This window comes from Scleropages formosus, chromosome 18 (assembly GCF_900964775.1).
Source record: "Scleropages formosus chromosome 18, fSclFor1.1, whole genome shotgun sequence".
NCBI classification, from domain to species: Eukaryota; Metazoa; Chordata; class Actinopteri; order Osteoglossiformes; family Osteoglossidae; genus Scleropages; species Scleropages formosus.
In genome coordinates this window covers 7723993-7736817 of record NC_041823.1, presented here as the reverse complement: position 1 = coordinate 7736817, position 12825 = coordinate 7723993, and the positions used below count along the sequence as shown (strand labels likewise).

The 12825-nt window shown below is 45.2% G+C and overlaps 2 protein-coding genes across 8 annotated transcripts in view; one reads left to right on the top strand and one right to left on the bottom strand.

Annotated features, from left to right (window-relative positions):
* The first annotated feature begins 1608 nt into the window (after positions 1 to 1608).
* On the top strand, positions 1609 to 4698 carry ndufb9 (NADH:ubiquinone oxidoreductase subunit B9). Its single transcript, XM_018762944.1, has 4 exons — positions 1609 to 1737; positions 3810 to 4002; positions 4243 to 4356; positions 4459 to 4698. Exons 1-4 carry the CDS (start codon positions 1649 to 1651, stop codon positions 4588 to 4590), a joined length of 528 nt encoding a protein of 175 aa, XP_018618460.1. The 5' UTR covers positions 1609 to 1648; the 3' UTR covers positions 4591 to 4698.
* A 1282-nt stretch (positions 4699 to 5980) lies between these two features.
* Positions 5981 to 12825, bottom strand: part of LOC108940657 (protein MTSS 1-like) — a 52931-nt gene continuing 46086 nt past the window's right edge. For 2 of the 7 annotated variants that reach the window (XM_029246086.1, XM_029246087.1), the window contains 6 exons: positions 12123 to 12333; positions 10973 to 11095; positions 10403 to 10627; positions 8574 to 8750; positions 7868 to 8027; positions 5981 to 7751 (listed from right to left, as the gene is read on the bottom strand). In XM_029246086.1, coding sequence (XP_029101919.1) covers positions 7132 to 7751; positions 7868 to 8027; positions 8574 to 8750; positions 10403 to 10627; positions 10973 to 11095; positions 12123 to 12333 — 1516 coding nt within the window. In that variant the 3' untranslated portion in view covers positions 5981 to 7131. The remainder of the gene's footprint in view (positions 7752 to 7867; positions 8028 to 8573; positions 8751 to 10402; positions 10628 to 10972; positions 11096 to 12122; positions 12334 to 12825) is intronic. The other 5 variants (XM_029246091.1, XM_029246092.1, XM_029246088.1 and 2 more) reach the window with 4 other exon arrangements.

Below are 12825 nucleotides of genomic sequence, written 5' to 3'. Positions count from 1 at the left end.
TCAATAACGTCTCTAAAATGTTCCGATGAATTTAACATTTTTTCAGCGGCACATTTATCTCACAGAATGTCTTTTCAACTAAACGCAAAATTCTGTGTTTAACTCAAAAGACAAACTGAAAATCCCCCAAATTGGATTGTATGCATATGTAACAGCTCATTAAGACAGAGAATATATAACCATTTCTTATTTCATCTCATTTAATAGCTTTTTAACTGTGGGGGTGGGGGGAGGTTGCCTGATTGTTCTTATTCGCACAAGTAAATTATTTTTTTTCTTATTTATGCAATTGTGTTTTCTGTATTTAACCTTTTCTATTTTAAAGAGCAAATACTCTAAGTGGTAAAGAGCACATATGGTGGATCCAAAGGTCACAGGTTTGAATCTCACCTTTGGCTGTAGTTCCTTTGAGCAAAGTACTTACCCTCAACTGCTGCAGTAAAAATTACCCAGCTGTATAAATGGGTAAATAATTATAAAGTAGCTTAACACTGTCAGTTGCCTTGGAGAAAAAAAGTGTTAGATAAATGTAATATGGTACATTTAAAGTTGTAGATGTACCAATTCTGATGTCATCGACCTACCAACAGTAAAAGGACCAAAATATGCAGAATATGGTAGTATTTGCCTCATGGCTTGTTTTACAAATGGGGAAGTATGATAAAAATATCTTTTAAGCTACCTCAGAAATTAATTATTAAATCATTGGCATGTGTCTCTCGGCCGGCATTTCCTTAGTACAAGTGTGTTAAAATCCTCTTTAGGGTTACCGCTCATAAAAAAACAGTAAACTGGAGCCAGTGCCGTTGTTAATATCATCCACTTCTTCTGCAGGCATAGCACTTGCTTCAGTCCTACTCCATGCTGCGTTTGTCCGCCACAAGTTTCTCTTCCGGGCTGGTGAGACCATTGGGAAAAGCCTCGATGTTGACCTAGTGCCATGTGGTACAGATGCTCTGGATGTGCAGACCCAGGTTATGGACACAACAATCCCAGGGTGTGGTACATGCCAATGCTGCAAACTCCTAGTAGCAGATTGCGCGCACACCCTTGATGCTGCACAGCCGGCTGCCCTTGACTTCTGGCTATGAACAGATTGTCACCATTGTCTACCTGTTTGCAAAAAGCAGTGGCAGAAGGCCCCAAATCAGGGCTTCCAGCCACTGAAACTCCTGGACAAACTCCACCATCAAGCCCCAGACAGATGCAGCAGTGATGGACTGTATCCTCCAGCATCAACCAGGCAGTGCGTTAAATAGGGACGTGGAAACTAAAGTCGCCGGTTCAAGGGTGTGTCCTTGGAGGACTTCTATCGTACCACTGAGTGAAATTTAACGTGAACTACTTCAACAAAATACCTTTCCTTGCCAATTTGTGAAATAACATGATCGATATATGTTGATAAACACAATACTTCCACGCGAGTGATGTAAACGTTCATATTGTCAGACACGTGGAGAAGTTTAAGACACTACCCTCGACCGCGTCTGTAAAACGTGAGCGGAGTAATTTGTACGCATGCGCGTTTAATGCGCGTCGGAAAGGTGTGAATTGTGCGCATGCGTGGTGTTTGTAAATCGCGTCAGCGCGTCTCATTTTATGCGCATGCGCCTACTGAAGGTGAATTGTGTCGGTACCGCCGGGCGAAATGGCCTCAGCGTATCTGACACATCAACAGAAGGTCCTCCGGCTTTATAAAAAGTCCCTGAGACACCTTGAGTCATGGTGTATTTTCAGGTAAGGATGGTTTGTTATGGTACGGAACAGATTTCTGGACAGTACCGCCTGCAAATATCAGTGTTCCTTCTTGACACTCTGCATTCTAGCTAACTAACTCTGTTGTGTGTATTATGAAGTGTCTCAATCAATCAATGTCACCGTCTAATAATTTCGATAAAACTGTGATGATTGTTTAAATGGACTACTATCAATGTTCAAATCAGAGTGCGGTTGTTAATATAAAGCAAGCGTGTTACTGTAGTGTGTGTATTTCTGTGTGATTAGTTGGTATTGACTCCTGAGTTAGCTTGTTGGCTAGCTCAGTAGCTGCTAGCTAACTACTACGTCATGCCGGATCTGCAAAACGCACTATTATTATTATCATCAACCTGTCTTTAAGCGATACTAACATACAGACAGCATTGAAGTAGTAGTAATACGTTTTTATTTTCTCATTTCTCCAGCTTACTGCATGCCCGCGTGCTACGAATCACTTACCGTTACCTCAACGCAGAAATTATTCAATGAAAAGTGTGCCAGTTTCAGTTAGAGATCACTTTCAAGCAAGCTATGTCATTTTTTTGTGCTTTTTTTTATGCTCTAAAGCGATATCACAGCGTCACGCGTGTTTATTAGTCTCGTGATGCCATCATGTAACATGTTTGTAACAGCTTAGGTTGGTTGGATATGATAGGGTTCTTCATATTTCTCAGATGTTTAACCAAACTAATACAGCTCTTGTTGCTGTAAAATGAAGTCTTCTTGGGTTGTACAAGCAAACATCCACTGCCAATGTTTCTCAGCTGTGACTTACATTTATTTATTTATTTAGCAGATGCTTTTCTCAAAGTGACTTCCTCCAATGAAGAAATCTATGTAGTGTTATGAGCCCACACACCCTATATTCACTGTGGGGACTTACACTGCTAGATACACTACTTACACGGGGTCACTCATCCATACATCAGTGGAACACAAATACACTCTCTCTGTCACTCACACAGTTCAGTGACAGAGAGTGTGTGTTCCGCTGATGTATGGATGTCAAGACTTTTAATTGGGAATAGTTCATATTTACATGCAGCCTGTGCTTTCTGCACTGAAGATAGCTGAAACCTGGAAACATGTCTTAAATCAAAAGGATTTTAACACACCATTTGCTGTCTCTAATGTGTGATCAGTCTCGATAAGAGGTGTTGAGTGCTGATAAATTGTGGTATTGTGATTTATTGGAAAGCCGTGAACATGAGTGTTATGGTAGGGCTGCTGTTTGTCTGGGTTTGTTTCACTATCTCAAGTAAACTGCAGGTAGTGTCTGGAATCATTCTACAAATTAAATTATTAGTCTTACACGTCACTCTTTCTTTTAATCTACAGAAACTAATGTATTGAGGTTCAGTTTATGACTGAAGACTTGAGGGAAAGGACAGCAGGTAGCACATGATTTTGTGTCTCACCCATGCCACTACAAGGCAGTTACTGACTTAATGTAATCAGTAATTTTTTTTTTTTTTGGTAAACCAGAGTTATGTCTCCTATTATAGGTCCTGGAACCCATCTGAATATGGAATTTTTAAAAAAAAAAAAAAAAAAACTTCATAGCTTTGGTATTCTGACAAAAGTATCAGTTCCATCACAAGACAGACTATATGAAAATTGAATGGCACAGTATGTAGCACTGGTACCTCCCAGCTCCTGGATGTAGGTTAGAATTTGACTCTCTGTGCAGTGTTGTCATGCTCTCCCCATGAGTTTATTCCCGGTTTCTCTCCACAGTCCAGTGGCAGATGTTTTGGGTGAATTGATGACTAAATTGCCTGCACTGGGTCATTTCCCTGTGATGGACAGGTGTCCCAGTCAGGGTGTAACCTGTTTTGCACCCTGTGCTTCTAGAAGAGGCTCTAGAACATGCAGCCTTGCACTGGAGAAACAGTTACTAATGAATGTTCTAGGAATTTTCATATGCTACTACCCCGGTAGTAGTTTTGTAGTCATTGTAGGATATTTACCTGCCCCCTAAGTATGGTGCATCTGCCAGTCAGCTTTGTGTTGTACATTAGTTCCATTTCATTGCACTATGACTTTTACAGGGACAAGTATCGCTTCTATGCTTGTTTGTTACGAGCACGTTTTGATGCAAACAAGAATGAGAAGGACATGGTTAAAGCCACACTGATGCTGAAAGCAGGAGAGGAGGAATTCTGGGCCAACCAGCATCCCCAGCCTTACCTCTTTCCAGACTCTCCTGGAGGAACATCGTATGAGAGATATGAATGCTACAAGGTAGGGCGGCCACAATTCACCACTCCCTACTCCTGTGATATTCAGCACTACAGGTTGTTTTTAGCTGGTTTAGTCCTACTGCCAGAAAACCTCATTTACAAATAGCCAATTCAGAGTTGAAGGGTAAAGCAGTTTCATTCCAAGCAATATGTTTAATTTAATGTTGGAATGACAACTTCATGCAAACCTTAAGGCAGTGTTGCCTACCTCTTGTTTGATAAACATCTTGTTGCCGCTCAGGTCCCTGAATGGGCTCTGGATTACTGGCATCCCTCAGAGAAAGCCATGTATCCTGACTATTTTGCCAAGAGAGAGCAGTGGAAGAAGCTGCGGGAGAAGAGCTGGGACAGAGAGGTTTGTATCTGGTGGATTCTGTGGTCAGTTAACTGAGCTGCTTCATCTGTTTGTTCTATATTACTAGGGGGAAATCTAATCACATTCCTGGTTGGGTTGCAGGTCCAGCAGCTGGCAGAGGAAACCCCTGCAGATGGACCCAAGAGCGAGGCCCTACCCCCAGCTCGCAGGGAGGGTGACCTCCCACCTTTTTGGTGGCAGTATGTCACCCGTCCAAGGGAGCGTCCTCTCTGAGACACTGCAACATAGCTAAGTGGTATAGCCAGATTATACAGCAGGATGGGTATTCACTTTGAGGAAATGACTCAAAAACAATAAAATATCCCTGAATCAAGACAAAGGGTGTTCATTAGTTTATCATTACACAACTTGCACTGTAGCTGAAAGAATGTGAAAGTCTGATTTAAATTATTGCCACAACATTCTGAAACTTTTGCTGCTCAATTCCTCATCCACCTGTTTTTTTTTTTTTCTTTCTTTCTTTCTTAAATAGAACTTTAAGCACTGCATGTCTGAACTGGTGAGCCAGTTGCTGGATCCATTATGTGAGCACTATAGCTAATGTCATTAAAGGTCTATGTATTTTCAGTGAAGCATTTGTCAGTCATCTAGCAACAAACCGGTTATTCACCTCTTTACATAGCTGGATAAGCATCTTGCTCTCAGGTATTACCGCATCAGCAATTTGAGCCCGCATCCTCCTGAGTGCGAGACAGCTCTGCGCAACACACAACCTGCTGCTATGACATGAAACTGTAGAATGCTTAATGCAAAAATTTAAAGATGGGTGTATAGGTCCTAGATGGGGAAAAATAAAGCTAAGCCAATGACTCTCTATCATCTTTAATATAGGCTGAAGCAATAGTTACACAGGAGAAGGAAACAAACCAATTTACAGCCGGTGGGAAACTGCACATGGAAAGAGGTCAACTCTCAGTACAAACTATTGACTAAATTATTAGGAACAAAGTCTAGTATTTTTGTGTCTGCCTTTACAATATGCAAAAACACCATTTACACATTCTGATACATAAAATTTGGCAATTTAAAAAAATGTCTACGATATGTTTTGAAGTTAAATATCTAAACAATGGCTGTATGCTGAAGTACAGCGTTATTACAACTAAAGGTTTTTACACGTACAATATCAAAACAGTTTGGTAATGAGACAGTAACCACATGTAGTGTTTAGCATCATATGCTCATTGCATCAGCTACTAAATATGTTTGAGAATTTTTTTTTTTCCTGGATGGAACAAAGTATTATTTTGAAACCATTTCTCAGACCTAAAACTGGAGAACGAAACTGAACTAGACCTTGCACTGATACAAAAAATGAATGGTATTGTTAGCTATGCGATATACCGACTGTACAACTTGTATAACGTTCACATTGGACAGAGGCAGTGTTCCTATTTTCTGATTTTGATGCGGAAATCTATTGAACAAAAAATGTTTAATATTGCAAATATACCTTTTCCTATAAAAAAAGGTGAGGCATTGAAACTAGAGGTAATGGTTTGAAATGCTTAAGGATTTTAAAACTGTTTTGTCAAACTCAGTTTCAACAGCTGCGAAACCATGATCCTCCTGGTCTTAAAGAATATATCTTGTTCAGCACTATGGGGCTAGTCGCACTTCATCTCAGAGGAAAATATCATAAGAAAATATCTCCTTTTAACAACTCGTGAATCGTTAACCTTGTGTAACGCATGAGCTCTCTGCTGCCCCTAGAGGAGAACGAGAGAACATCAGCCCCACCGCAGACGAAAAATGTGTTGTCTGCTCACACAAATTGCAGTTAAATGAGAGCACAGGACCTCATTAGTCCAGTGGATATATATTAATGCAGGAGATATATATAAAAGACACAGATGAAAGTATATGTTCTGAGGAATAAAGCAGAAGGGTTACATAAAGAATAAATTAAGCCTGTTGCAACCATTCAGTATTTACAGTTTTGTACATACTCGACCTCTTTGCTATGTTTCCATGTATCTGATTTCGATGATGCTTAAAAAAACAACTTTTAATAAAAGAAACAGCTTTTTACAGCATTTCCATGAAAATGAACCATCAAGAGCCGTTAAGGCTGCATGCACGTGACTGCTTGCGATTCCAGAAGGGAAAAAAAGAGGAGGAAAATTAAATCAGTAGCGATACTAGTATCAAAACAGTGACATAATTCAACACGGCTTGTTAAAGCACCACTTTTTTCAGCTTGTAGTGGACGGCTCTTCGGTTTTTACATATTCGTGTTTCAAACATCTTTTATAGTCACGGCATGCACCAGTGAGCTGGAAATGTACTCAATTAATACTAGTACATCACCACCCATACTTTATATTGCTAACCATGTCACCTTTGTGCTAGAGTGCACCATGCTACTGAGCTGGACCATAATGCGGTTCGAGGACAGGATGGGAAGGCACACCTACGAGGGTCATATACTGACACGGCTGGAAAAATCTAAGTTCACAAAAAGTTCTTTTCCATTAAAATGAAAGCGCAGGGAGGAAGTCGAGGCAGAACTAGAATAAGAACGACGAAAAACCGCTCGCGTATTTACATTTTTCCCCCCCCGCATCTGACTCATCTTTTCATTTCAAAAATATAAATTGCTCACCTCCCTACATCTGAAAAAATAAACGAATGACACAGAACTGTTCTTCCTCCAAAGGGTACTGGAATGGATGCTGCCTTCACGCGGCACGCGCCGAATACTGAAGCATATGGGAGAACGTGCGAGTGCGCGCACTACTCTCGGCAGCGCTCTCAGGCGATGCGCGGTGCCGAACGGTCATTGGTGGTCGTCTTCTTCAGCTTCACGCCCCGGCGAATGGCCAGCAGCATGTTGTCTCCCTGAGCGTCGACAGAGTCTGGCTCCTCCAAAACCTCCACGTCCTCTAACGCGCCGCCGTCACCCTCAGGGGCCCCGGGCTGGGGCAGCGGCCCTGGGGGGTTGGTTGAAGCCTGGCCACTCCAGGAGGCTGAAGGCAGGACACCCACCTGGTCACCCTCCCCACCTGACCCAGGGGACTCGGGGCTCAGAGGCTCGTCGCTTTCCTCTGCCCCGCCCCCTGGCAGGTCAGGCACCGTGGGAGTCTTCACCGGGATAACGGGCGTCTTGATGGGGATGGGGCCGCCGGCGCCGGGTCCCCGCCGCACCGACGGCTTGGTGGAGGGCGTGCGGCGGATGGTGGCCACACCCGGGGTGACGATGACTGGTCCCCCTGTGGAGGGCAGGCCAGCCGTGGACGCCGGACGCTTTGCCTGGAACATCTTGCGGTACGACTGGCCGATGTCGCTGTTGCGCGGGATGGTGGAGGACTTGTCAAAGTCCTGCTGGTCCACCTCCTGCTCCCCACTCACCGAGTAGTAGTCATAGTCACTCACTGAAACACAGGAATTTTCCGTGAACCTTCTCCGATGTCTTTATGGGTGCTCCGATATAGACTAGCGCACCAAATCCAGGCAGCAATATTGCGATCGTGCGTTTGGGTGCGCCTACCTTGGGAGGGGATCGTATCCTCGGAGCAGCACGGCGTGGTGGTTTGGGTGCTGTAGCCGCTGGACCCCTGCAGGGAGTCCCGGCTGGAACGCTGGGGGTCCAGCTGCAGCCCCCGCGACAGGACGAGGGCGAGCTCCTCGTGGGCCTCCACGTCCCCTCCCTTCCCCACAAGCACAACGTCAATCTCCCATCACTGAGTCAAACCAACAGCAGAAACATTCCAATACTGATATTTTCAACTTATTTATACTAAAGGAGACAGCAGCCTCAAACTTGTCAAGTTAATTCAAACGATGCATTGATTCGTCTTCAGAAAGCAAGCAATTTTTTGAAAGGATGAGACATCTAACAGATACACAGTGGCAGGTGACGACGGTACTGCGCGTTTGTCAGGGAGCGTTCCAGCGCTTCTAAACCGCATTCATGTGGTACGTTACCATATAAGCTGCCAACATCCATAGGGCATAACGGATCGTTACAATCGACAGCGTGGGGAAGTGACTGTTTGTGCACGTGGCCGAAACGCATTCTTCTAGGGCAGATTTCAGTGAGCGCTGTCAACTTTTTTTTATTCTAAACGACTATATTCAGAGAGGATTTCGGCACCCATTATGTCAGTAATGCGCTAGAACTGTTACGCTTGTCCCATCATCTTTACCGCGGTGCTTTGGTCACACGACTGAGGTCATGCAATGGCCTGTCTCACCATGAGGGCGGTGGGTGTGGTTGCACTCCTGGCCTTCTGGGGTTCGTCCCAAGCGGTGGCGCCCCCTCCCGCCTGCGGTGGTGCCGCGGTGCTCTGCTCCGGAGCCTCGCGCCGCTCCTTGCTCCTCCTCAGCGTGTTCGCCACCGGCTGGTCGTAAGGTCCCGGTTTTGCCCAGTCCTGTGGGGGGCGCGTGCACATGGGTCACCGATCAAAAACAACGCGCCCAGGACACGATCAATTACCGGTCCTTTCCCCACAATTCAACACCAGGAAAAAGCTTAGAAATTATATGATTGGATTATTTTAAGAATTCCCAGGCCAACATTTTCAGTAGTATTTAAAAAGTAAATAAATAAAAGGGGGGGGGGGGGGGGACACTTCAAATGGGAACAGATTTACTTTTTCTGTTCCGCAGGCCCGTACTCCATGTGACTCACATGCGGATAATTTTTCTTCCTTCTACTCAGGCTGAATGTCGGGGCGCTCCCATCGCTGAATGCGCTTAACAAGGGTGATAGAAAACACATTTCCTGCCCTCCTAGTCCCGCGAAAGGTCCCAGAGGCCGCATCTGCGGTTCAGCAATAACTACCGACAAATCAGTTCCTGTTATGGTCGTTCTCCTGGGATTAATTAGTGACTATTCAACTACTGTATGGCGAAATCGCGGATTCAGAGCACAAAGCGCAGAAGAAGCAGCGCAAGCCGACTAGTCAGAAGGCACAGCAGCGGGAACGTCGAGTACAGCGGCTTCTCTTTTCACAAACCGCTGTTACGCATTTCTGAACAAGGTAACATTTCCTCATTTTTGCCCCAAATACCTATTTCTACATTATTCTACAGAGTGGACACAACCTGTGTTGATGCATTCAGCCAGTAGGAGGCAGTACGATGCAACCAAACGGTAGGAGTGTGGGGACAGCCTGAATTCCACTCAGTGTTTACATTTGTTTAGCAAACACTTTTCTCCAAAGTGACTTCCAAACTATGTAGTGTTATCAGCCCACACACGCCATTCACCATGGTGACTTACACTGCTAGATACACTACTTACACTGGGTCACTCATCCATACATCAGTGGAAAACACTGTCACTCACACACTGTGGGGGAACCTGAACAGCATGTCTTTGGAGTGTGGGAGGAAACCAGAGCACCTGCAGGAAAACCACGCAGACACGGGAAAACATGCCAACTCCACAGACTGAGCGGGGATCGAGCCCACGTCGTCTCGCACCACCCAGGTGCTGAGTTTACAACTCATGTCCGGCGTTTGTCAGTGTTGGTGATCAATAAGATTGAAAACATTGCACGTGATTATGGGATGAATTGGTCGACAATCCACAATCTGAATTTTGTGGAAGGTAATTTTTATTTTCAGTTTTAATTTCAGTGTAGGGCACACTAATGAACAACATTAAGTTTTTTTTTTTTTTTTTTTTTTTTAATTATCGCTATAGCTGAGATTTTTTTTTTTTTTTTACAGAAGCTGCCCAGTGAATGGACTGAGGGATGTCTGGATTAATGAACTTTTATTGATTGTGGCCTAGTAGTAACCCCAAATGATCCCAGCTGTGTTTGTAAGATGAGGAGCCAGTGTATCTTCTGACATCTCACATCCAGAGGACACACACCAGACCACACATGCCATACAGCCAGTGCATCCTGGGATTGCTGCTGCTGCTCTAACTGGATGAGCCTGTAGTTGAATATGTGCACTGATGAGGCTGTACTGAAAGCAAAGCCAACTTGTCTATATGTTTTATCAGTCATGGAGGAAGGGGTGTGGGAAGGAGTGAGGAGAACAGTGACCTGAGGAGGATTAGACAAACCTTCCAGCTGGGGACTTTGGAGGAGGGCACCATGCCCGGGCCCAGGGTGCAATACGGGGGGTAGTCAGGGAGCAGGGCGGAGCTTGGTCGAGACCATGCCCGTGAACAGATGGTGGAAGGGGCAGAGGAGGATGGAAGTGGGAAAAAGAGGAAGGGCCCCCCATGCCCCACTCCAGCCAGGTAGGGAGGCTCACTGGGCGCGTGATGGTCGAACCCGTTTGACAGCTACGACATGCATGGATGATTAAAAAAAAAAAAACCCAGAGAAAACACAAAATTGAGAAATTAAATATATAGTCAAACAAAAACAAGCACAGCTGCAAAAAATGCCAATAAAATATTAACACAAATATAATGTAAATAAAATTAAAAAAGAAAATTGGAGGGATATTGAAAATGAACATAAGAGAACACAGGTCTCAGTATGAAGGACACATCGACATGTGCAGCATGAGCAACGAATGATGTGTGAATAGTTGACTGTGGGGCTGTAATAGCGCGGGGTGGGGGGTACAGCAGGTCCTATAGGAGCTCAGCGTGGGCTTGGGGCGGGGGGGGTCGTGCCTTCACCTTTTCGGCCGAGGCCAGGGCCCCGCCCATGGTGGAGCCGGAGCTGACGGAGGTGGGCGAGCTGCACTCGCTGACCGACTGGCAGGTCTCAGAGGCGTCCGAGGAAGCAGAGCTGGAGGAGGCCTGACGCACACACGCACACCATAAAGAAACAGCACATGCAGTGAAAAGTACAGATTTTTTTTTTTTTTTTTTTTTTTTATAAAGATGTGGTTATAAGGGACAGACAGACAGACGCGCACACATACGCAAAGCACAGCACCAAGATGCATACACAGATAGAAAAAGAAAAAAAAAAAAAGGGGAGAGGAGAGAAAGAACAAGGTGTTATGCTTTGAGCTTTGAGGAGGACAGCAGACCAACGCACACCGGTGCAAATGCAACGAGCAGTCGGCGTTGAAGAGCGGTGTGTTGGAGCGTAGAGCCGTCCCACTACGTGCCAGCTACGCGTTTGGTTCAGAAGGGCACGCAGAAGCAGGCAGCTATGAAGCCATTGGTGGAAGCATTAGAGAGGGACCGGCAGCGGTAAAACGGAGCGCAAAACACGGCGACTCGTTCCAGTGCCGTGCAGAGAAGTGCGGGAGCGCCGGTCGGAGGCTCCGAGACCCGGTGAAACCGAACTCCCCCGCAACAATGACCGCGGATGACTCACGACCTCCGGGGGAAGGAAGGAGGTGACTTTTGAGTAAAATGATAGCCAGAACTTGAAAGCGGCCAGTTTTTTCCGGGCTCGAGGCTGGAAGGGAGACGCGAAACAGTTCCTGTGTGGAACCCGAAAGACGTCACCCGCTCCTTCTGGCCTCATTATGCCGAGGAATTATTTTACACCTGCTCTGTTCGGGACTTCACCAGTCAATACCTGCTGGAGAAAACTATTCTGCCAGCTATAGAGATTGCGTGTGTGTGAGAAACTAGGGTGACATAGTTGTAACAACTCTGAAGATAAAATTACACTACATGAATGCACAAGTTATCCCTTACCAGGGGAGGAAAAAAAAAAAAAAAAAAAAAAAAAAGTCTTATTTGATGACAGTGGAGAAAAAAGAATCCAGCTGTTTCACACTAAACGGACATTTAGAAGTGTGTGTGTGTGTAAGACTGCTCAATCCACCCGTGCCCCAAAACCGGGATGCAACCCCACCCCCCGTACCTGCGGAGCGCTCTCGGGGGGCATGGGCGAGGGGGACTTGGACTGGTAGGCGTCCTGCGAGACGAAGCCCGAGTCGTGGGACGAGATGCTGGAGAGGCGGCCCGGGGCCTGCTGGGGCAGGGTGGAGCTGCGGTAGCGATAGTGCGAGGAGGGTGAGTGAGAGTGCGACCCGCTGGACCGGGAGTCGCTACTGTTTACGCTGTTCAAACTGCTGTTAGAGACAGGGGGGGGGGGCGGGGTGTGTGGGAGGGTGGAGGGGGAGACAGGCAGGGAGAGAACGGGGGAGACCAGGAACAATTAACACTCCACAACTCAATGCGGCAGGCAGTGATTTCAGCAAGGCAGGGCAAAAGGAAATAAAAGTTAAATCAAATACAAGCAAGAAATATATATATATATATAAAAAAAAAGTCAATATCCCTTCACAAGCAGTATTAAAAAAAAAAAACACCCTAATTTAGTAATCAAATCATCTTCTTCCATTACGCTTGATTGTTAAGTCGATAATTTAGGTTCCCACGGTTTATAGACCTTATTTGCAACTACAGCAGCTCCTCAGTTACTATTTAATATCTAACCATCTGATAATTTTAGACCTGACTATTAAACTAATTCACTGAGCTTTTCTCTAAAGTCAAAGTGTTTGTACAGCTGCTTCATTTTTACTGTAGTAATTTAGGGTAAGTACCTTGGTCAAAGGTAC

Excerpts from the sequence above, each read along its gene's own strand:
- ndufb9 (XM_018762944.1), top strand. The coding sequence starts at position 1,649 with ATGGCCTCAGCGTATCTGACACATCAACAGAAGGTCCTCCGGCTTTAT. Across the intron at positions 1,738-3,809 it reads GAGTCATGGTGTATTTTCAG|GGACAAGTATCGCTTCTATG; the intron begins GTAAGGATGGTT and ends TGACTTTTACAG. Across the intron at positions 4,357-4,458 it reads AGAAGAGCTGGGACAGAGAG|GTCCAGCAGCTGGCAGAGGA; the intron begins GTTTGTATCTGG and ends GTTGGGTTGCAG.